At 35.9% G+C, this 23,626-nt stretch overlaps 1 protein-coding gene across 7 annotated transcripts in view; it reads left to right on the top strand.

The window, feature by feature from the left end:
• The window catches only part of NPAS3 (neuronal PAS domain protein 3), a 599,417-nt gene that overhangs the window by 133,054 nt on the left and 442,737 nt on the right, over nt 1–23,626 (top strand). For 2 of the 7 annotated variants that reach the window (XM_069017786.1, XM_069017785.1), the window contains exon 2: nt 3,611–3,664. The exons of the other annotated variants lie outside the window; for them this stretch is intronic. In XM_069017786.1, the coding sequence (XP_068873887.1) occupies nt 3,621–3,664 (44 nt within the window). In that variant the 5' untranslated portion in view covers nt 3,611–3,620. The remainder of the gene's footprint in view (nt 1–3,610; nt 3,665–23,626) is intronic. 7 annotated transcript variants of the gene reach the window in all.

Below are 23,626 nucleotides of genomic sequence, written 5' to 3' on the forward strand. Positions count from 1 at the left end.
GTAGTTTTAAGCAGAGCTACTTGAGATTTTTTTTCATTGGTTGGAAAACAACTTTTAAAAATAAATAATTTTTGTCAAAAGACAAAGCAGTTAATAGAAAAAGATTCTTAGATTTAGGAGAAAAAATCAAAGAGGAGTGCCTCAAGATTACTGTGCCCTCCAGTATTTAAGAACTGGTTGCTTATTTGGATTTGGAAAACTCAGAGTCAAATCTAGCTATCTTCCCTTTTTCTGAAACATTTTAATTATCAAGCTGTTGGCAACTCTAGGGTGAGACTTTTTAAGTCACTTCTGTGATGAATATGTTGTTCATGTAACTAAGATTAATTGATGCTTACACCTGAAATTAGAAATGATACATCTTGCTATAGATCATATGCTGTTCTAGGGTAAATATCTGTATTTTACCTCCTTCCTTTTGTTGTATTGTGAGAGAAAACAGAAAATATTCTAGTTTTCATCTCAGCATGGAAGCGTCAAAAATTTTTAATTGCTTCTTGAAATTTATATTTATTTCCTTTTCACATAAAGAGGCTGTTTTACTTTTATTAGCAAATGGTCCTTTCCAGAAAAAGTGTATTGTTTTAATGTTTAAGTTAAACAAGAAATTAAATTGTTAATATTAAAATATTTAACTCCTCCAAAGTGCATAAATGTCAATGTCAAAACAAATTACCTTTGTAACAACCTTATAATAAATGGATAGAAAGTGGGTAAGATGATATTTCTTAAGAGACAGAGAAACAGGGACTGTGATATATAATATAGTAATATAGACAGAAAATGATGACAACCTAGATGAGACTTTTAGCTCTTTGGATCTCAGAGATCTAATACGGAAAGAATGGGCAAGATTTAGGTGTAAGCTGAATGTGACAGCTTGTAAAAAGATGTGCTGAAGCAGCCACTAGAAAGGTGGAGGTAGAGTTAGGATCATGCAGTAATAGAAAAAGTGAGAGGGTAAAAAGGAAGAGAAAGCTATGGAAAAAAAATATGGTCTGTGTTGAAGAGAAAGTAGGGTGTGGAGATAGGCTGCTGCCTGTGGAGGGATTAGACACTCTGGTGAGGAAAGCTAGAGTGAATGCATTTGTGGAAGTCAAATGGAGATTGTCTAGAGGGGAGAGAAACTCAAATGGCTATTTTACATTACACATTCCATGCTTTGAGTGTTTGATGCATCACATAATGGACAAACTGGTAGTTCAACAGAAAAACGAGCAGGTTACTGCTCAGTTTGGGTGGGAGAGAAAGGAGATGACATCTCTCTCCCTCCTCCCTGTGGGTGCTGCTTAGTATCTACATGCTAGGCCTTGACAGGATATGAATATTTGGCTCAGTTCGTTGTCATCAACCATGTTTTTGTTTCAACAGCTTATTAATAGCCTTAGATGTACGTCATAGCAGCAACAGATTCTGTACAGCTACAGTAGCTACCAAAGCTAAGAGTTTAAAATTTTATGTAGTGCCCAGGTGAGTGATGAGGAGATTTATGCAAAGACACAGACTAAGACACCGCTCCATGTTTAAGTAGATCTACAGAAAGGCTTTTGCAGTGTCTAAAATTTTTTGGCAGCACTTATGGGGGGGCTAAAAGGGTTAAATTATTTATATTAAAAAATTATATAATATTTGCATATTTACATGTATATAGTTTTTTGATATGAAAAAGACATGTTTTTTCCACTATGTCAGGAAAGAAAGGAAGGAGTGTATGACTATGGGGAAGAAAAAGGGAGGCATTTTCAGTGACGTATCTGCTTCTCTTAAACTTGCTTGGCTGATATTTATGTGGAATTTCCATAGTCGTTTTATGTGCTAATGTGAAATCAAATTTCATGCTGGATGATAGAGATTGGCTAAGATTTTTTTCTACAAATTACTAATTATTTGTAAAATAAATAGCAGTTGTTATCCTTTTGCTAGAGAAAACAAGAGAGAGAGGAAGAAATTAGATATTGTTAAATGGAAATATATGTGATTCTTCAAAATAACTGAATGTATTACCTTCAAAGAATTTAACTGAATGCTAATTGTACTTTAGTATATATAAGTACTATTAGTGAATACAAATATGACTTAAAGTAAAAAGTTTTACCATCATAGTATTTTCCTTTCACCTGAGCTTCTAACGGGTTAATTTCTTTTCCTTTGTGGATTTCAAAGAAAATATTGTAACATAGGAGGTATTAGCAGTCTTATCAGCCAAATAAATGCAAAGTTTATTCCAATTAAAACATGTATAGTTCATATAAACTCATTCATTTCAATTTATAGGTATTTAAGGTGGAATTGAAATGTTAAAATTTTACAGAAAGCTTTCTGTAGTAGTTCTATAAAATGAAACTGTTCTCAGTTTAGTTTTGCAATATGTGACCATTTGGGGAATCAAGGTAGTATTAAAACCTTTTTTAAACAAAAAAAATGACACTGATTCTTTTGTTGTTGGACTGATCAAAGTTAAACCATAATGAAAACAAACATTCTGATATTTTAAAGGAATGGTTGTAAAGAAAGCGGTTGATCTTATTGTCAGTTCTGTTGTATGAGGCACATTGGAGAACTGACTTATCCCAGCTTGTTTGCAAGGTTTCATCATCTCTTCTGAAACTATGACTTTTTGTGGTGGATTTCTTTAGCTTTACTGCCTTTACACACAATGATTTGTAAAGTCTTTTTTTTTTTTTTAATGTATCTTCAATCCAGAAATTTCCCCACAGGTTTTCCATCCCTCTACTCCTCCCCCATTATTTCCCAAGCCATGTGATACATTTTCAGGAATACATTCACCATGCAGTTTAAAAACCAACCAAACAAAACACCAACCTGAACACATAGCCCATATAATATCTTGGATAAAATATCTTCATAACTCTTCATGCCTTTATTTTTTCTTTGACCACATGCTTCATGGTTTTCATTCATTGTAGACTCATTGGACAGTAATCAAATAAATGAGGCCTATCAGAGCTCAAGTGCCTATTTAAATTAAAGGAAAGCAGTGAAGTTTTTAGATGCTAATACTTTGCTCAGATGTGAGCAAATGACTTACACACATGTAGGCAGCAACAAAGAAGAACAGTACATGCTTTTTGGTAATACGTGATCTGGGCAGCAGAAAAAAGAAAGGAAGCTTGGAAAGTGCTCAGTTGTGTTTTTGGCAATATTTTGCTCCATGAATTGCTGCCAGAGCAAGAACAGTAGCGGACATTGTCTAAAGCAGCTCTGACCATCATCTGAACTCTTGGACCACCCTATGGTTGGATGGATGGTTGCCGGGACATTTCTTTCAGGGGAAGAGTTTCTTCCTTTGCTGTTGTATTTTGGCTGCCTTGTCCTTAACCAGTATGTTTCTTTTTGAGGTGTTAATCTCTTTGCTGCTCCCACAAATGTCATTTGCTCTGTAGGCAGTCACTGAAGTCCTCTCTGTCCTTCAGGATGTAACTTCCACTTCAGATTTCAGTCTTATTTTTACTTGGCTTACAAAAATGAGTCTGAATATAATTCATAAATCCAGGAAACCTGAACAGTCTTGCAGGCACCAAGCACTCAGCAGGAATTAAAACCTTTTTCTTTCCTGATAGTGTAATCTTTTTAATTTCCTGGTTTATAGGAGCAGAGGAATGAAGAGGAGGACCAGGGAAGCTGAGCACAGCACAGGACAAAAGTAATAAAGAGAGAGCAAGACACCTTAAAAGCTGTTAAAAGCAGCTGCTTTTTGAAGCTGATGAAGGAAATAGAAAAAGCTATTGGCTAAGGCCAAATGCAGGCTGAAATTCCAGAAGTGACCTGCTGTAAACCCACTTGGCAAGTGAGCAATCTCTGGGTATTTAATGCTGAGATGCTCTGGGGTAGATGGAGAATAGCCAAGCACGATGGTTCTATGCTAAGAAAATAAGCAGGTTCTTATGTGATTTCCCACTGTTTTGTGTGTCACTGGAGTATGGTCATAGCAGTAAAGGCCGTGACTACGCACTGCTGAAACTGTAGTTGGATAACTGCTGGCACTCATAACACTCACTATTTCTAGGAGAAAGGATGTGAATCAGATGGTTAAAATTATTTAGATTTTTTTTTAACAGATCATAAAATGCTTCATGTAATGCTAACACCTGCTTTCATTGGCTGATGTTACATACTCCTGAGGCCTTTGCCTTCATATCATCACTTATGGTATGTCAGCAATAGCTGAGAAGTGTTCCTGCTTTATAAATGGTCTGCAAAAATTTTTTCTTCTTGCACAAAGTAGCAGATAAGTAGTGGTTTTCTCGTATCTCTAATCACAACTGCATGCATCTAAGCCCAGTCCATTTGTACTCTGTCTGAAAATTATAAGTTCCAATGCATGGGGTCCACTTTAAATATATAATATCCAGAATATTTTGTAAACATTTTTTTTTCTTTAGGCGAATAGAAAGTAACACTAAAGCTTTTTTTTTAATAGATGAAAGTAATGCAGACAAAAAGATTTGCTTTGTAGGTTCTCAATAAAATATAGTCATGATTCTTATGTAGATATGGTGTGATATGCACCTTTTAGCATACTATGCTTTCTCAGCTAAGGTAGAGGGAGTACTTTTGCAGACATAGTTTGTGTGGTGCTGCAGAAAAGTAAGGATTTCATTCTGTCCTCTTTATATACTGAGTGAATTAAGCTTGTGAGAAAGAAGGGGGCACATAATAGGACTCTCTTTGGCTGAGCTTGGCAGGAAGGTGTAGTGGCCTTTGAAACTTTAGGAGGTATTCTTTGGTTCCTTCAAACTTCAGTTGTGTGGTAGTTTAAAAAAAAGTTATGTAATACGGTGACTTAAATGAGCTTGTTTGGTTTTAGTCTCTGAATAAATAATACATTCCCAGTCTTATGTTTTCTGTAACAAAGTGAAATGTGAATAGCAATATAAAGTCCCAAACATTTTGATCCCTTTATATTTTTTCTTGCCTTTTTTAGTGCTTACTCTGTGCTTAGAGACTAATACCAAGTGGAATTGAACACCTGCAGCCCTCGCTTCGAGTTATGCTGTATATTGCACATGAAAGGAACTGCAGGTGCCCTATCCTTCTCAGAACTTATCCCATGTGCCACTGCAAATCTGGAAGGACTTACTGTTCAAGCAGTCTCAAGATGATTTTTTTATTGCCGGATATAATTTAAGTATATGACAGTTTATGTCAATTCTGTGTTTATTCACCCCAATGATATTGCCCATTTCTCTAATGTTTTGAGGGCTTGGGGATGGTTTATTTATATAAGATCTCATATGGGGATGTTCTGGAACTTCTTTGCCAGGAATGATGAATGCAGCTAGCCATCAGCTATATCTTCGCTGTATAACCTGTTATGTATGGCCAGTCATCTGACTACTTACTGCTCTTGTCCGTGATTCTAGATGTCTACGTGAAAAACTGGCATGTTTTTCAGGATTAGGAAATAGTGTTGTCCATGCAAGGAATTGATTTTGCATTCGATTTTGGTTCTTGGAGAATAGTGATACCAACAGTCCTATTAATAACAAACAGCAGAGAGCAAAAAGGACTCTGCTTAATATTCTCTGAATCTGAGTTGTATCTTAGGTAAGAGGACTTCATCTTTTCCTGGAACTGTTTCCCTCTTAGTTTCACTTAAGCCAGACATTCCTTCTAACCTTTCCAGCTCCAAGGAGAAAATTAGCTAGTTTTGCCATTTAAGAATTCTGGCTTCTCACTGCAACCTTTGCCTGGACATGGGCCTGAAGTATATGATTTCAGCCATACAGTGTAAATGCAGGGCTATCATATGTTAATATAAGAGCAGAGACAGGGCACGTGGGGTTCGGGGAGTAGCTTAAGATACATGTATTATCATTAAAAAAAAGAATTGCATGATCTTGCACATGTTGCTCGAGGAATGAGTTCCAACATCTGAAGTGATCTGTGGTTCAAAAATCATCATGTAAGAAACTACAGATAAATTATGTGGTAAGGGAAAGTAGGAAATGGTACAAATATTAAATTTAAAGGGTAGTGTAATGAAGTTAAACATCATGAACAAATAAAAAGTCTTCTGTGCAGCTCACAGTAGTATATGACTCGACATGATTGTCACAACTGAGAAAATAAAGAATGCATTTTGCAGGCTGTGCTAGTAGGTGTTGGGAGAGGGGGAGAAGATGGAACAATCCTCTTACCTCTGCCATTGCTGGAACCAGTGAAACTACCTGTATCACTGTCTAAACAAAACAAACCACCTCCAAAGCACTTAGCACCTAAAACTCTTTGCAAATAATTAATTAATTTCCAGAGTACTCTTTTTGAGAATTTAATTCTAAAAAATTTTTATAAAAGAAATGAAAAGCCACATAGAAATACAGGCCTTAGCTTTGAGTCCAGAGCCTAAATATTTTCCCACATCTGTGGTAATGCCCATATTACCTTGTTGCCTTTGATCTTTACTCCCGTGTATATCAGAAATAGCTCAAAGGAGTCAGAGGAGTACACAGTCGTTCAACCAGTAAATGTCATTAGCCTGAGAATCATCTGGACATGACAGACTCTATTGCAAGTGTGTAGGTTTAACTAAGAGTACACAGGAATGATATTTCATACTTAAGATTCAATGTCTTTGATTTTGATATTACTGGAAAGTCATCTATCACATTTGTCTCACAGGGCCTTTTTTATGTGTTTTATAACTTATTAGACCAGAATGTAAATCAGCCTTAGTTGATTTACACTGAATATATTTAAATTTGTTGGAATTATTTGGATTTTTTTTAAAATTCTCCTTATACCACATCATTATGAAAACCAGTCAGAAAACCATAGACCATATGTAGTACGTATCATTTAAGATAAATACAGATTGGTAATATACAGTATAGTCACATACTGCATTTTATTGGTAGCCTTTTAAAAATCCTCTTAATTATTTACAACAAGATAAATCATTTAACATTTTCAATTTTAATTATTGGCAGAAATCAGCATTTAGTATTCTATGCCAAAGTTTAAAACTTTGCATAGATTCTGAATTTCCTCTAAATAGATTTCAATTAAGCTTCTTGCCTTTTAAATTTTTTATTTTATGGGGTATAATTCAAAATATAAAAGACCCATTTAAATCACCACCCTCTTCTCCAAAAAGAAGCAAGATTACATACCCAGCAGCTTTTGAATTCTTGAAATGCCTTCAGACGTTTTCAGATATTTGTTTTAATATTTGTTAAGAGTTTATTATGATGCATTAATTGTGCACTCTGTAAGTTATTAAATAGTAAGTTCAACATATTAATCTTTCATGTTATTGTTGTCAATGCTATATTTAGGAATGAAGCATTAATTAAAATTCTCCTTTAAAGTTTTTTTCTAAAAGAAAGCAGTATGTGTACTTATCAAGATACATATTTGATCTTTGGGGAAATGATTGCAAGCAAAGTTTTGGTACAGCATATGCTGAACTTGAATTAAAAAGATTTTGGTTATGTAGAGTTCAAATTACCTTTGACATATTTTTGCAGGTTAGTTACAAATTCTCAACTAAACATAGAACTCTTCTTTATCGTAGAGCCTAACATCAGATTTTAATCATATTTTGTACCCACAGGGTTTTAGGTTTCCAACAGGCCACCTGTCTCAGACATTAAAAAAATCACAGGACAGATGGGAAGGTGAAAGTGGTTGTCCTTGGATAAAGAAATTCTTACACTGCAGGAACAGTCACAGTCAAGGCTGGCCAATATATCAGACATATTACCCCTTTCTTCTAGCATTGCTGTATCATGATTGCAAATTTCCCTTTAGTAATATAAATATAGAATTCATCACTTATCCTTTTTCAACAGCGCGATTCGCAAAACCTGTCTCTTTTCCACGTGATCTATGAACCACTGAGGGATAACATGACATGCATAGTACTTCAGCAAATATAGTGTGTCTTGTACACATACCAGAGCTCCTAGAATTCCTATGTTGTTTATTAATGACACAAGGTATGACTATTTATTTGTGCAGACCTCTGGCACTGGTTTGATAGGTGTGATGTATTTTAATATGTCAAATTTACCAACCTCGAGAAAATTGATTATTGGAAAAAAATGTGAGATGGTGATGTTTCTTCCCATGTATTGTCATTGTTTCCCACAGGGATAATAGTTTTTGTCCATCACTGGCCAGTATAATGTGGACTAACTCTCCATATTACATAGGAAACATTCAGCAACACTTTAAACTGCAAGGGGCAAATTCTGACCTCAGGTGTATGTATCCAGTTTTTATTGACCTGGGTATTTAAGAGCCAACAGCTCATTTGGAATGATCAATTTGTGAGGAATGAGAGAGCAGGCAAATAATATACTCTCCTGCATCTGACTTATGTGAAGATCCCATTCTACTTGGAGCTCTTTCTACTCTTCCCTGAGACTAAGGAGAAAAATGTTAATGGCAGTATATACTTTTCAACAGCTGTTAAGCGTGCAGAGGTTCAATAACAAGCATTAAGCCTGTAAGGTTTCACCTGACCTACACAGAGCAGTACTAGGTGGCCTGGAGAAAGGTCTGTGCAAATTACCCAATACCACTGTCTAGCCTACGGCACTGAAGAATCTGGGTTTTCCTGCCTAGAAATTCATAATTTTAGATACAATTTTGAAAGTCCAAGAGAATCCATATGCAGGGGAGAAAAAAAAAAGTCTTAGTAGAGGTTGTTAATTCATAATGTAGATTGCTTTCTCAGTGTATCTTTTGTTATATGCCAGCTATTAATATAATCATTTATGAGGGTAAAATCAGAGTTCCCCTCTCTGATTAACAGTGCCCATCCCTCTGAAAGGAGTGATGCTGACAGTCAGTGTGAGCCCTTAGAATTTGATCCTCGGGCAGGGGAGGAAATTGAAATGGTTATCTATTTTTCATGCTTGTTCTAACCACTGTGCAAAGAGAAGCACATGTGATTTTATTCTAGATTCTGGTTTTGAATAAAGTCATAACTGCAGTGATATTTTGTGCAAAACCTACCCACAGAGGCATCATTTAGGCAGGACCTGAGGACACAGCAGATCAGGGATATAGTTATTGGATGTAGTTGTCTGATAGGTACATAATGATTGTGCCCTTACCGTGCTTGGGTGAGACCGAGGATGTTTCACATCATGAACAGAAGTGGAATTGTAGAGGTTGGGGCAGCCTCTGGGGGCCAAACAGTCTCTGTTCTTTAGAAACTCTCAAAATTTACATGAGTCTGAAGAAATGCAGTTCTGATCCTAGTCACCCTCCAAATTTCCAGATTTTTATTCCTCAGTTCAGTGGCACATATTTTTTAATTAATTAATGCTTGCAAACAGTTTTACGTGAAAATTCCTCTGGTTATTTTGTTTAAACAGGTATATAGGTAGTTCTACTTGTCCCAGTAATGATCTGTCTTGGTCTAGATCCTCTTTGTAGAGACACGGATCCTCTTCAAAGTGTTTACATCTCTATATGAATCTAAAAAATAGGATTGGAAGGACTTGAGTTGGAGCTGGGGGTAGCAGGGGAAATGATCAACACAAGGTATGTACTTCTGAGCACAGATCTTTGCTATCAGATGCAATCATAATCTTTCTTATAAACTTGCTTGGTTCCCTCTTCAGATCATGAAGAATGTGTGTCTCTACTGATTTCTGGCCCAAATTGCTACTCTCTTGGTAGGTAAAAGACCAACATGGAAGATGGATGTCAAAGCGCTTGGCCCTCTTAATAAATGTGAGAGAGTTCCCTTTATAGTCACTGCAGTTAGTGGGTTTGTGGGAAACATCTGAGTCATTAACAAACATGATTTGTTCATTCTTTACCTAACGGTACCCCTGAAAGTTTTTTCTCAGAAGGTTTTAAGTCATCTATGAGCAGGGCTCACTGGGAGCCATCCTCTGCTCTGAAATCTTTAAGAAAGTCTATTCTGACAAATAATTTTGCTCCATGGACTATAATAAATTTGTTTGCTCTTGTATTGTGGTGCATATTTGCATAGAATGTAATCTCTCTCTTTTTCTCTTTCGTTCTAACACCCCTCACCCTCCTGCTTTGTCCTTAATAAATACGTTTGTATAGAAATAAGGATGTGGAAAGACAAGCATGCCTAATATTGAAGGACAGTATGCTTGTGCCTAATACATTAGAGCAATTGTTCAAGAATAATTCATCTTACGTGAAGATTACCCCTGTAAGGCTGCCAAGGTCACAGGGACTTTATCAGCTGTACAAATGCTGCTTGTGTGTTTTAAAGGGATAGCCTTAACATTTCATTAAATGTAGTTGAAGCAATTTTATTTATTTATTTCTTAAATTTTGTTTTCTCTATTCAGATATTTGATACTTTTTTTCTTTCATTTTTTTCCCACCTCATCTTTTTGTAATTTATATAAATGTGGTAGAATTACTTCCAGATTAGTTCTGTTTCACTCTAGAGCAGCAGCTCCGAAATGTGAGGTGTTGAGCCCAGAGCTGGGTTGTGAATGAAACCTTGGAAATGCTTCTTTACAGTGTTTAGGCTTTTCCATGAGATATAATTCAATTAACCTTGTACAGAAAACAGGAGTGGTGAGGGAAGGTGTGACCAGCTGCTGGAGCCCTCTTTTAATTCAGTGTTAAAAGAAGCCATTGACATACGTTTAAAGTAGAGGAGCCTTGAGTAAGTGTAAAGCTTCAGACAGTTTAGAGATATGGCAAGAATTTCAACCAGAATATGAAATGTTCAGATTAAATGTGCCCTGCACCTCTTTTAGTGATGGTAACTCCCTAAAGATCCCAAGGGCAAAGATAAAAAGATAAGGGGTAAGACCTTTGTTTTCTGTAAATCTAGGAAAGCCTATTTAGTTTTCTAGGGGTAAGGTACTATACACCATCTAAGAACTGACCTATAAACCCTCTAAATATATGCCCACTTTCCTTTTTTCAAACTATTTTTCTCTCTGGAATGCCTAGTATCTGCATTTTTTCTGTAACAAACTTTGCATTTAGCATGAAATAAATGAATTTGCTTTGCATTAGAAAACAAATCTGCTGTGGACTGCCTGTGACCTACTGTTCTCCTTAGTCTCTCCAACTAGTTTTAAACTCCTTGATAGTATTAAAAGAGGCTTTGCAAACTAATTTAAATATTTTACACTAGTACTTCTATGGATAATAAAGCTGTAGTTTTAACAGGGATTTAAGTGACTGTGAACTGAGAGTGAGATGGCCTGCAGCATCATATTTAAGAGGGAGAATATCTGCTCAAGGCTGTCAGCTAGTTTGCATTTGGAAGACGCTTTGGAAACCTTTGCCAGCATTAAAGAATGTGAAACCCTACATTATAACTCCTGTGGGAAAATCCTATGTTTTGTCAGTATAATCCCATCAGTGAAAGGTTTGTACATGATATTTGTTAATGAGTTAATGAATTTATGCCAGTTTTCGGGAGTTTTGCTACATGTAGTGTGGTCAAAATCTTGATGTGTTCATTCTTTGCAAAACTGGAAAATGACCATTCAATGAACTCTTGACATGGTTATGTAGGCTACTTCAATTACCTTGCACAAGGAAGGAGAGCAGTGAGTTTCTAACATCATCATTGAACAGAACACAGTCCACTAAGACAGATACTGTTGACAAAGACAGACTGGCCCCATGACAGCAGCATGAAATCATGAAAGTGTCTCAACTCATGAACAACTTGCACTTAAAAAATCATGTAGAATTAGTTTGGTTAGAAAACCTCTGCACTGTTCATTTATTATTTAATCTTATTTTACTTTGTACAGACAAGCTATCTGGCCTAGTGTGAGGCTTCACACAGCCAATTACTTCAAGGTGTTTAGTTCATATATTATTTAAAGCATAAATCTTGTACAGGCTGTCCATTGATGACCCTGTGAGGAGTGTATAGTAAATGCCTTTCATCACTGCTGACTGACTCGTGTGCACAGACCTACCTGCTGAGATAAATAGGCCAGGAGAACTGATGCATTTGTAAGATATTGGATTTAATAGCCTTTTTTTTATATGTTTAAGTGATGGAAGTTAGTACATATAGTTAAAGCCCAGTGCTAGGATTTAAGGAGTGAGATTTTATAAAGTGTCATGAATTGTATTTGTTTCTGCTATTTGAAAACAGTGCACAATTCGTTTTCTGTACTGCATACCTTAAAACATGCTTTTAAAGGCATCGCTGGTTTATTTGAATAAGTAAAATGTTGCCATAGGAAGATACCTAATGTATTCAATAGAATATTCATACCAATTCCCTTTTTAAGATAGATTCAGTGGTTATGTTTGTTCTCCCCCTCCTTCCTCAAATCATCCCTCTCAGGCTGATTTTTAAGTCTAGTGCAGTGATACCAGCAAGGTGCTCCCTGAATAGCTTGGAAAGAGACTTGCTCAAGGAATGCAGCGATTGCATCTGATGGGTTTATGTGCCATTAACAGTGTCTGTCCCACACTGAATGTGCCAGGTAGTTAGCTGGGGACTGGTACTAATTTCAGAGCTAATACTAAGCCGTTCCACATCAATGCTTACAGCAGGTGGTTTGAATTGACAGTGTAAAGGGAGAAAAAAAAAGTGTGAGAAAATTACCATTGTACTATAGAATTTCTCTGATTGAATTGACTGATTATACTGTCAAAAGAGCATTGGGAAACTGGCAGTGCTTGTGAGGAGGAAAGAAATGACAGGATTCTTTTAGAAAGAGGTTCTCTGACTTTGCACAGTCAAATAGTTCAAAATGATGATAGGATTTTGCTAAAGGTTTTAATCTAGCACTTAAGAGATCTGTGTGTTCTTCAATTTATGACTTCTCAAGCTAGCATCCTGTGTAAACTGATCCTGCAGTTTTTTCACTCTATACTAGCCTTCTTTCAATACTCACAAGAGATTCAACATGAATCAACACACATGATTCAGCATAGTGAGTCCCAACTTTCTGCACTACATTTGGGTTTAATTTAAAAAAGCAAAACCCCGCCCCAACCTGTGACTTTCCAAAGACAACAGCACTGTTGTACTTGAAGAACAAGTTGTGTAAGACACATGGAGAATGTATATGAAGATGTACTCAGTGGCTTGTAGTATTGCAACATTGTCAAACACACAAATAAAGAACGTCTTGAGCGAATCGTCTTAACTACATTAATACCTAATTCCACTCACTGTCAAATTATTCTTTTCCCACTTGAGTTCAATGAAACAAGCCCAGACACAAATCAGAGAAATAGTTTGAATATTTTTTTTTAATAATGTAAGTTAAATTGTTCAGTATTGTCCAGTTATCCTGTTAATTTTAAATTATTATCTGCGCCCTGTGATGGCACTGGGATTTTTTTTTTTCCTTTAAATTCATGTTTAATGGAACAAATATTTTCTTGATCATATAATCCCACTGATTTCACCTGGGGAAATTTGGGACTTACGGTCTGTTCCACTGAGGGTTTGTGCATCTCTTTACTGATAGCACCAGTGACCAGAGTTTTGTCTCTACATAGACGTCAAGATTGGATAACAAAAACAGCTTTAAAAAAGCCTCCAATCTGTCCTTGCATGGGTGGCATGGAATTTCATGAATGTAAATAAAGTAAATATGGCCCAATTCTTTCTGGCATTACAAAACAGAGTCGACATAAGAATTTTTCTTCTAGTTTGTCAAAAAAATAAGGTTGGCTTGTGATGAATAAGAACTAAATAGAAACAAAAGTTGATTTCTCTATCAGATACATCTTATAAATCAATCTGGAGACTTATTAACCTTTTGGGTTTTGAAATCATGACAGCTAACCTTATTAGTGAAATTTTGCTCAATCTGTGAAGAGAGGACATAGTATAGGCTGCCAGAATAAATACTCTGTCATATTTCTTGTACAAATATGAGTGTGTTTTACCTTATGAGATTTGTGGTTTATAAAACTGGGGTACCATTGGAAGGTAGGCTAAAAGGGAAAGTGGGAAGGGGTGTGTGGAAATGAAGACCAATCTGCTAATCTTCAGTCATAGGACAGAATGTTAAATATAATCTGTCCTATGTATGATGATATATGTAAAATATCATTATATTTATGTGCAATACATAGGAAGCTTAATTCTTCAAGGAAAGGAAAAATTTTCTGTTTGAAAGTGTATTAGAAGCTGTATGTTTTTGATACACTGTTTATAGTGTTGAAGTCTGTGGCTACCTTATAGTTATTCCAAAACAGCAGGAAACTACATTCCATAGGATTTCTATGGTGACTACAGAGTATTTGTTCAGTTGCTTCCAGAGCAACCAGCTCTAGCTTATAGTAGTGTTAGGACTAATACTTGGAGCTAAGCAGTTCTACTTGCTTTTGAACTGTATCAGTGCAACATAAATACAACAGGAAATATATTTTATAATCTCCAGACTTTATCAGACTATTTCTAGTTTGGCAAATATAGCAATAGCATCTGGAAAAATGCAATATCTTTGAGTTGCTTTCTTATGCCAATCAAATTGTACAATCGTTTCTTCTCTTTCCATTTGAAGGAAACCAAATCCTTGCATCTTTCTGCTTTTACTAGTTGTAAATATTGATATTAAAAGGGCAAAAGTATTTTGTTTAGACCAGATTTATTGAGGAAGCATGTTTGCTTCAAGTTGGCATCCAGGCTCTTTAGCAATTTGAAAAGGAAAAATGGTATAAAAGAATGACTAGCGTTACTGCTGGATTCATAAATTTAACTTCCCTTTGTGTATGGAATGAAGAGATATATCTTGCTAATTCATAGTTGACAGCATGAATGGTGTAGGTTGTCATATTTATAATGTAGGTGAAAAAAGTTAATACCATGTAGCATGTAAAACAAAAATAAAATGGCCGGTGCATTGTATACAAGGAAAAGAGGTTGAACTGTTTACTATTCATTGCTTCGAACATATTGCTAGGAGGAGATTAAGGATCAATTCTTCTTTTACTAACTGTCATTCTCCTTACCTAGGATTGGGTTTTGGCATAACTCACATTGAAGATCTCAATAAATTTTTTTGGCTGGTAATTTAATTTGATGTAAGTTGGTGAAAGTTGAGTCCAGTTCTACAAAAGGAAAATAAGTAGTGTGCATTAATTTTCATTGAAAAATTTATGACCTTGTTGTTTTCTTCAGGAACCTTTTATATGTCATTATTTATCTAACATGCACATTTTCTCCTGTTCCCACTCTTCTTTAAATTTAAAATTCTTTTTGTATGTGTCATGGATTCTCATTATTCCAGCTCATGGTCTCACAAGTAGGTGTATTTGATAGAAGGGAAAAGTGAATTACATGTCTCTGGAAGCAGAGTAGTATCTCTGGAAGGAGTCACATCTTACAATTTTTGAGTGAAAAGTAAAATCTTTCCATACAAGAGAAAATGAATTACAAACAAATGGAAATTTTAAACATACATAATGTGCATAGTGTAGCTCTATGTGGTGGATGGGCAAAGTAGGTGAAAAATAGAAAGTAGACATATTTTCTCAATTTTTATGAAGACAGAAATGAAATGGTGACCCATGGACAGTGGTTTGGACATATTGAAACTGCTGTCTCAAATTTTATTCAGAAAGTGTTTGCCAACTGCAAAATCTTAAAATGCTCTGCTGAATTATTTTGTTCTATCTCTAAAAATCAGTTTAAAATTATCCTCATAGCAATTTGGAAAGGACATTCAGAACATAGTTTACTTTGGAAAGGTTGGAAAATTTGGTTTTCAGTATTTTGGGAGTTCTGTAGCCCTCTGGTGGAATGTAAGGAGAATCTACAAGTAAAATATTTGATAATCAGTTATTATTCAGTCATGTTTTACCAGATAGCTGAGTAATATATTCTTTCCCCAGTAGCTTATACAGAAGTGGTGCAATCAGTCATAAAGCCTAAATATCCAAGAAGTGCATGAAAAGCCAATATCTTCCTTTTTGTTCAACTTTTGCAACTTGCAACCATGCAGGATGCAAAAGGTAAAAAGTCTTAAATAAATTGAGTGGCTGGGGAGAGGCTTCTTGATGAGAAGGGCAGCAAGAATTTTCCATGTCTTGACCAGAAATGTTCAGCTTTTCTAATCAGAGATGTTCAGGGTGTGTCCCTGAAAAGATGATTCTATGAAGAATAACAGTTGTATTTGGCCAGGAACAGCTACTTTGTCCTCACATGGAATTTTTCTTACTGAGAGAGTGAATGAAAAGCAGTATGTCTTCCAGAGGAAGATATGGTAACAGAAGAGGAATAAATAGTGACATAGTAGTGTGGAATCATGCAATCTTAGGAAGTGGAAAACAGTTTCCTTTAGTGTAGCAGAGGTAAAAGAAGAAGAGCACAGCCACAGCAGGCCTTTTTGTCACGGAGGTAGGGAGACAGTAGTGGTCCTGCAAGAAGTGGCGAGGTGTTATCAACTTACTTTTCAGGTGGCATAACCTCATTGCAGTTGAGTTTTAGTGAAGACACCAGGGTATGACTCTTATTGATGTACATGGAAGCAGTCGTGTCAGAGTGAGTAGAAAGGCAACAGAAAATAAAATCATGATAGGAAAGAATAAAATCTGGAGCTTTGGGAATGGAGAGATCTGCTGAATATCTGTAAGAGAATTAAAGGAAGACAAAGTAGTCGATTCTGGTGGGAAGAAACACGTGATTCCTCTGGGAGTGGGCCATGAGCTCTGTTTTTACAAGAGCTGTGTTTGGAAAGGGAAAAACATGAGTGCTTTCTGGGGAAAAGAAGATTCTAAAGGCAGGACCTGAAAAGTGCTCTACTCTTGCTGTATGGCCCAGCTGGTAGAATAAAAACCACCAAAGCAATAGCTTGTGAATCTGAATTTTCTAAGAACTGGCAGTGAGACGTAGAATCACAAAATCAATTAGGTTAGAAAAGACTTTGAGATCAAGTTCAACCTATGACCTAATACCACCTTGTCAACTAGACCATGGCGTTAAGTGCCACATTCAGGTTTTTTTTTTAACACCTCCAGGGATTGTGAATCCATCATCACCTCCCCAGACAGCCCATTCCAATGCCAAATAGCCCTTTCTGTGAAAAACTTCTTCCTGATGTCCAACCTAAACCTTCCCATGAAGCAGCTTAACGCTGTATTCTCTCATCATCTCTACTCTCATCATTCTACTGTCACCAGTTTCCTGGGAGAAGAGACTGACCCTCAACTGGCTACAACCTCCTGTCAGATACTTGTAGAGAATGATAAGGTCTCCCCTGAGCATCCTCTTCTCCAGGCTGAACAATGCCAGCTCACAGAATCTCAAATTCTACAGCATGGGAGTTTGCAGTGGCCACGGAAATAAATAAACTACATTTTGAAGTAGTCCACCCTTCTTATTGTGGACCTGATAAATTTTAGTAATTTTAGTGTTCAGCTGAAAACAATTTTTATGATGACTCTACAGACATACAGGATATTTACCAGTGTTCCCAATCTCATAAATAAATTATTTTTGTGAAACAGTAGAAACAAATTCTGTGCTGTGGCAGGAAGAGAAGGAAACTGTATCTTCAAATTGGAAAGATGCTAGATCAGCACTACCATGTAGGGTTTTTTGTATTCTCCATTCCTCTACTACCAACTCAGTTTCTACAAGAGCCTAACATGTTTCTTACAGAATGTATCTACTCAAAACAGTTTCAGAGCAGCATAAAGATCTTGAAATGGTTGTCAGGATTTCTGTTTGAATATTAGCTGTGTGGTGTAGTAATTCTGTATGACTCCAATCTCAGTTTAATTAAGATAAACCGTCAGAACTGGGAGGTCAGTGAAGTTGCAAATAAAACAGGACCATTTAAATGGAAGCTTATCCTGATATTGTCATGTGGCAAGACTGCTATTAGGTTAGTTTTGGAAATGCTTCTTTCTGATATACGAAGTTATGTGCAAAATGTATGCTCGTTGAGTTTCCAGGTGCTGCAGATGTTGCTGAGATGCTCTGCTGTATTTGTTAGATTGTTTGAAATACACTCAACTGATCTGCTCAAAAGGATAAGTAGTTAGTCTCTACAGTCTCCAACCCACCAGCACTCTCATCTCTTGCAGGACATTCTTTTGCCTTTATTTCGGCACAAAACATGTTCTAAGATCTACCAGAAGAACTGAATATCTTAAAACCATGAACACATTTCTTTCTCTTCTGCAGAATTTCAAGACTAAATACTTTGTTAACTTTTTGAGAAAGAAATTTAATTGCTCCCAAGCCAGGATGCTTTGTGCCAGGTTTCAGCCTGTAGCCACTTCTTACTGCCAAGTTCGGAACCCCTGAAAATAAGGGCTTATAGAACTGCTGACACAACCTTAACTATAATAATGTGAATGACACCACCATAACACTAATGATAAATGGCACACATTTTAAAACATTTAAAATGATCATAACCTTAAAGTCAAACACATCTGGGATATATTAATGGTATATGAACTGCCCTGTGTGGATCTGAATTATGAACAGCACAGAGATGGAAAGAGATAAATTGCATAATAAATCACTTTACTTATTGTATTGTTTACTTTAAAAAAACCATATATACTTTCTGTTTATGCAGCATGTCAGATGTTTGAAAAAAGATGAATAGTTCTAAATTCATATTTATTCCAAAGAATGAATATTTAGCACTCTGTTGTGTCACACTGACTTCAGAGAAATAATTACAGGATATCGTTTTACCAACAGTGATGCTCAGAGGCCATTGAGTTTGTATATATTTAGTGTAGTTTTAGCCTCTGATCAGTTTGTTCTTTTTCATTTCATGAATTAATGGAAGTCAGGTGTTTTTCAACCCTCATTTTTAGTTTGGCAGAGATAGCATAAGTATCATCTCTGATGGTGCTAAATGGATAATTGAAGAAAATGTTTCACAGTATTTCATCGTTTACTGTATTATAGCACCCTAATTCTCAAAGCTTCTGTAATAGTTCCAGATTTTATTTCTTTCAAATGTCACTTTGCCAAACTGATTAAGCACAAGGGATTCCAAGAGCTTTCCCAATCTTTCCTATCTATAGGAATGTTTGTTCTGTGCAAACAAGTCAGGTGGACTTATTTTAAAATGCTTCACTCAGTACTGAAGTAATAATTTTTGGGCAAAATTCAGATGTGCATCTGAGAGAGGAGGATTTTTCAAGAGGGCTGTCTATTGGTCAAAAGCCCCACAGTCATTTTAGAACCCATCATGATAAAGTCACAAACATCTATCCCATCCTGTTTCACAGTGGTGCACTGATTCTTATTTTTATCCTTCTCTTTTTTCTCTTCTCCCTTCCAGGTTTTTTTGTTAGTTTTTCTGTGTTGGCTTTTTTTCCCACTTCATCTTTCCCCATGCCTGGGCCTTCAGCAGTGTTCTCATTGCTTTTCTTCAGGTGTTGAGAAGCCCAGAAACGAAGCTTTCCTTTTCTAGAACCGATTTAAAGGTGATATGCAACCTGAAACTTTCACTCACCATTTTTGGACAACTAGTGTTACTGTATACAGGGAGGAGTAACACTGAACATTCACCACTGAGCAGTATTTAATACATTCAACACAGTTACTGAGGTTTCTTTCTTCTTGAAAGCATGGACTTTACTTTTTGTTTTTGTTTTTTATTTTGTCTACTTCTCATTTTCCTTTTGTCCCCTGCCCAGGCACACTTTGCTCTTTCACTTCTTGAGATGTTTCTCTCAGAACTGATGCTATTTTGTCTGTTCTTTTCTGTCCCATTTTTGTTTTCAATTAGTTGACAACATTTAGTTTTACCCCTGCTGACAGCTCAGGTCTGGAAATTTTGTTTCCAGCATATCATTTATTAAATCCGCTATATTGAAGGGCTAAGCAGGCTCCTCCCCTTTGCTTTCTGCTGTTTTTAGAAAATGCTTCATTTCTTACTGACAATTATATTCCCAGTTACTATTTTTCATATAATCTTAGAACAATAACAGAGTAGTAACACATGTAAGAAAAATCAAAGTTAATAAATATTGTAAGGCTATGAGTTTAAAATATGTTATTTTCTAACAGTATTTCCTACCCTACTTTTTTTTCTTTAAGGGTGTTTTTTGAAAAAAGTCATGAAATATAGAGCAAGTTTTTTCTTTCTCTGCATTTACTGTACCGTAAAATGAAAGGAAAAGTATTTTCCTTTTGCCAAAGCATAATCAGGTGTTAATATTTTTATTTTCGAATGGAACTTAACTGGAGGAAACTTTTGCTTCAGTACAGAGAAGGCACAAATGAAAGTTCCACAGAAAAATGATAACAGAATGATGTCAGATTTCTGAAAATGTTTAGGTTTTTATGTAACTTATAAATCTTAGACTTTCAATTGTGTATTATTCTAAAAAGAAATAGCAATCATTGTTTCTTTATGGTTTATCACACAGCAAATTAAAGAAGGAAAGTGAGTCTTCAGAAAAGCAAAAATATGAAAAAGGAAAACACTTTTGAAGAGTATTTTTTTTATTACTGATTAGATGTTAACAGGCCAGGTTCTGTGAAATGCAGCTTACCAAAAATAACAAAATAGCCCTATTTAATCACACATTTTGACTTGAAAGAGCCAAATCCTTAATATCTGAGATTTCAAATGAAAGTAGCAAGTTCAGCAGTTCTGAAAGATGGAATGTCTCCTAAGATATTCTTTAAAAGAAATGGGAGAGGGGTTTTATTTTAGTGTTGCTAGTAGTTATGCATAATCTGGAAGTTATTTTTGACTTTATTTCTTGAAACATTTGTGGTTTAGATTGATTATATATATATATATATATGTATATATATATATAGAGAGAGAGAGAGAGAGTCAAATCTCAGTGTAATAATTTTGAAAGATTAATTTGGAGATTGTCCATAGAATTTTAAGATTTTAAGTTTCTCTTCTCTTTAGGGAATTTTTACCTGATTATTCTTTCCTTAATATCTTTCAAAAATACGCCCCAAAATAGGAGTTTGTGTCTCTTGAAGGGATCTACAAACATGTGCACACCTTGAATTATGCTGGTTGTAATACTTAAAGGCACTGAAATACTGAGTTGTGCTCCAGGTTCTCGATCATTTCCTCTATATTCTATACAGATTATTGTACACTGACAACCCATTATGTGTCTGAAATGTAATGCTCCTGCACAGGATCCCAGTAAGTCTCAGAGTACATTTATTCATTAAGAGCTATCTATCAAAGCCAGCAGAACGTTGATGTGATTCACAATATCCCTTAAGATGGTGTCATCTATTTTATTAAACTATTCACTATATTTTTGTATAAAACGGAAGTTAATATGGGCTGTGGTCCAGAAAAGCACTTTAGGCATGTACATAATGTTGAACATAAATAGTTTCACTGACCTTGGCGACACTATTCATTAACTTATAATTATTTATATATTTATTTCTATATTTAAACATTCTATGGAATCAAGCCCACAGGCAAACCTCCACTCAAGGGAATCAGAATGGAGGATAGAAGCCCACAAATTTAATTTTTTTTTTTGCTTTATAATTTTACGTATAACACAACATTATTTTTGACACTTATTATTGGAAAGGAACTACTGCTTGGTACTTACCAGTGTGTTATAAAAGACCCAATTCTTTTTTTTTTAATTTAAGAAACATTAATATAGATCTAATCTGTACCAGTGTTCTATGACTCAGAACTTTTATTTCTGGAACTCTTAAAAACCTTTAGGAGAAATTTTTCTTCCTTTTCTAGGTAAATAGTAAAAAAAATCATTGTGATTAATTGTGTCCTAAAGTTTGCAGTTGCACAAGGTGTAGCATTCAAAAGATTAGTCCACCAGATTTGAGATGAATTTGCAGAGACTGTGATGATTATACTCAAAAACTATGGTTATGATTTGGGGAGGGAGGTGGCAGGATAGGTGCACATAGGTGCCACTGAGTAGTGTGTGTTTGTGGCACTTATGTGTACACATTGTTTGTGTAGTATTATTTTCTACAGACAGCTTGTAGAGATCACATCCTCTCAACCCCATTGTGGACTTTAATCAAAGCCTACTGACATAAGTGGAAAAACTAGTCTTTGAATTCTTGGCAGAAATCATTCAAGCACTGAATGATATAAATATATTTTGACACCTAAAGATTCTGTAGTCTGAGCATCTGGTAGTGATAGAAATGGCTGTGGGCAGGTGGTGTCACCATCACTTTCTCCATTTGAGTTGCTTTATCATACACCCATGTATGCTGTGTGCATCGTCATTTTTCAAATGACTTGCAGCAAGTGAGCATTGAAAGTGGTCCCTAAGACTTCTCTGCAAAATTAAATAATCCAGTGTTGTTTTCTTTCCTTTCTAAATTGAAAGCAAAGAGACCTGTTACGTGTGTGTATGTGTAGGAAAGTGTGCACGTATGTGTGTACGTGTAGGAAAGCGTGCATGTATATGTGCACGCGTATGCGAATACACAGGCTTGCATGCATGTGTTGCCAGTAAATGGTTGCCTAAAGAATAAAACTATTTCCTAGGTGACTTGTACTCTGCTGTTACAGGTGTGACTGTAGCATCCATAGGCATACCCAGTGTAGCTTCAACCAAAAATAGTCAGGCTGTAGCAACACGGATTTCAGTGCATGCTAAGTGCCCAAATATGCAAATAGCCTGCTGGCTGCCTCTCTGCAGCGCGCCTGGGGACCAGTAATACAGAGCTTTACCATCATTCATACCACATCCAGCTTTGGTCTGCCTGCACTCGCACATTCACACCTCTGCTTGCTGCGGAGACAAAGCCCTGGTGGATTATTTGGAAGGCAGTGCCTTGTTACAATTTTCTGTAAATGTGAAAATGGTCTTTTTCTAACACTTTTCTAAAGGGAAGAAACTGCGTAAGACTGTGTTGTGAACTCTAGTGTAGTTATTGTTCAGCTTCTAATGTTGAGTAAAGCACAGGAACTGTGTGGCTTAATTGAATATGGGTCAAAGAACTGTATCCAAAGAGTCTACCTGTGCTCCTGCTTCTGTCATTTCTGATGCCTGAAAAGCTGTTGCCTCCACATGTTCTGCTTCAGGTGCCAATGCATGCTCCAGGGAAAAAGACACACTTTGCATCTATGCATATCAAGATGAGAATAATCAATCAGTTTTTCTTCCACCCAAACAAAAAATCTTTGAAAGATTGAAGTTTCAGTTATTTTGCAAATGAATTATTTTGCTTTATTTTCTGAGGAGCCTTGTTTTACAAAATAGTAGCAAAGAATCAAAGGTAGAATAAGATCCTAAACTTTTCAGTCCTATGAAAATGGAAATAGGATATGGTAAAATTCAATGCAATTAGATTCTCTGTTTAGTTAGAATCCAGTTCACTGAAATAATTCAGAATCAAAGAGGTGTCTTTTCAGTTAAGGAGGAGAAAAACAAGCCCAGTTGCATTAAAAATGTGAATAGTCAAGAATCCGAACATGTAATTCTTTATAGCAATGGTGAAATGTACCCTCTAGTTCTAAATGTTTAAACTTCAGCAGTTATCATGCAGATTAGGTAATTGTTTGCCTAAATGGCAGCTGTGAATTCAACTGCTGGTTAACTAGCCAAAAATGCGGATTTGCAGGTGAATAGAAATACTTACACATTTTAGTAATGGTGGCAACTGCACAGAATTGAAATCTTAACTTGACGAATATTTTTTAAAAAGTCACACTGCTAAGTACCTTGCATACATTTTTTCCTGTCTTTTCGT

This window comes from Aphelocoma coerulescens, chromosome 5 (genome assembly GCF_041296385.1).
Source record: "Aphelocoma coerulescens isolate FSJ_1873_10779 chromosome 5, UR_Acoe_1.0, whole genome shotgun sequence".
NCBI lineage: Eukaryota > Metazoa > Chordata > Aves > Passeriformes > Corvidae > Aphelocoma > Aphelocoma coerulescens.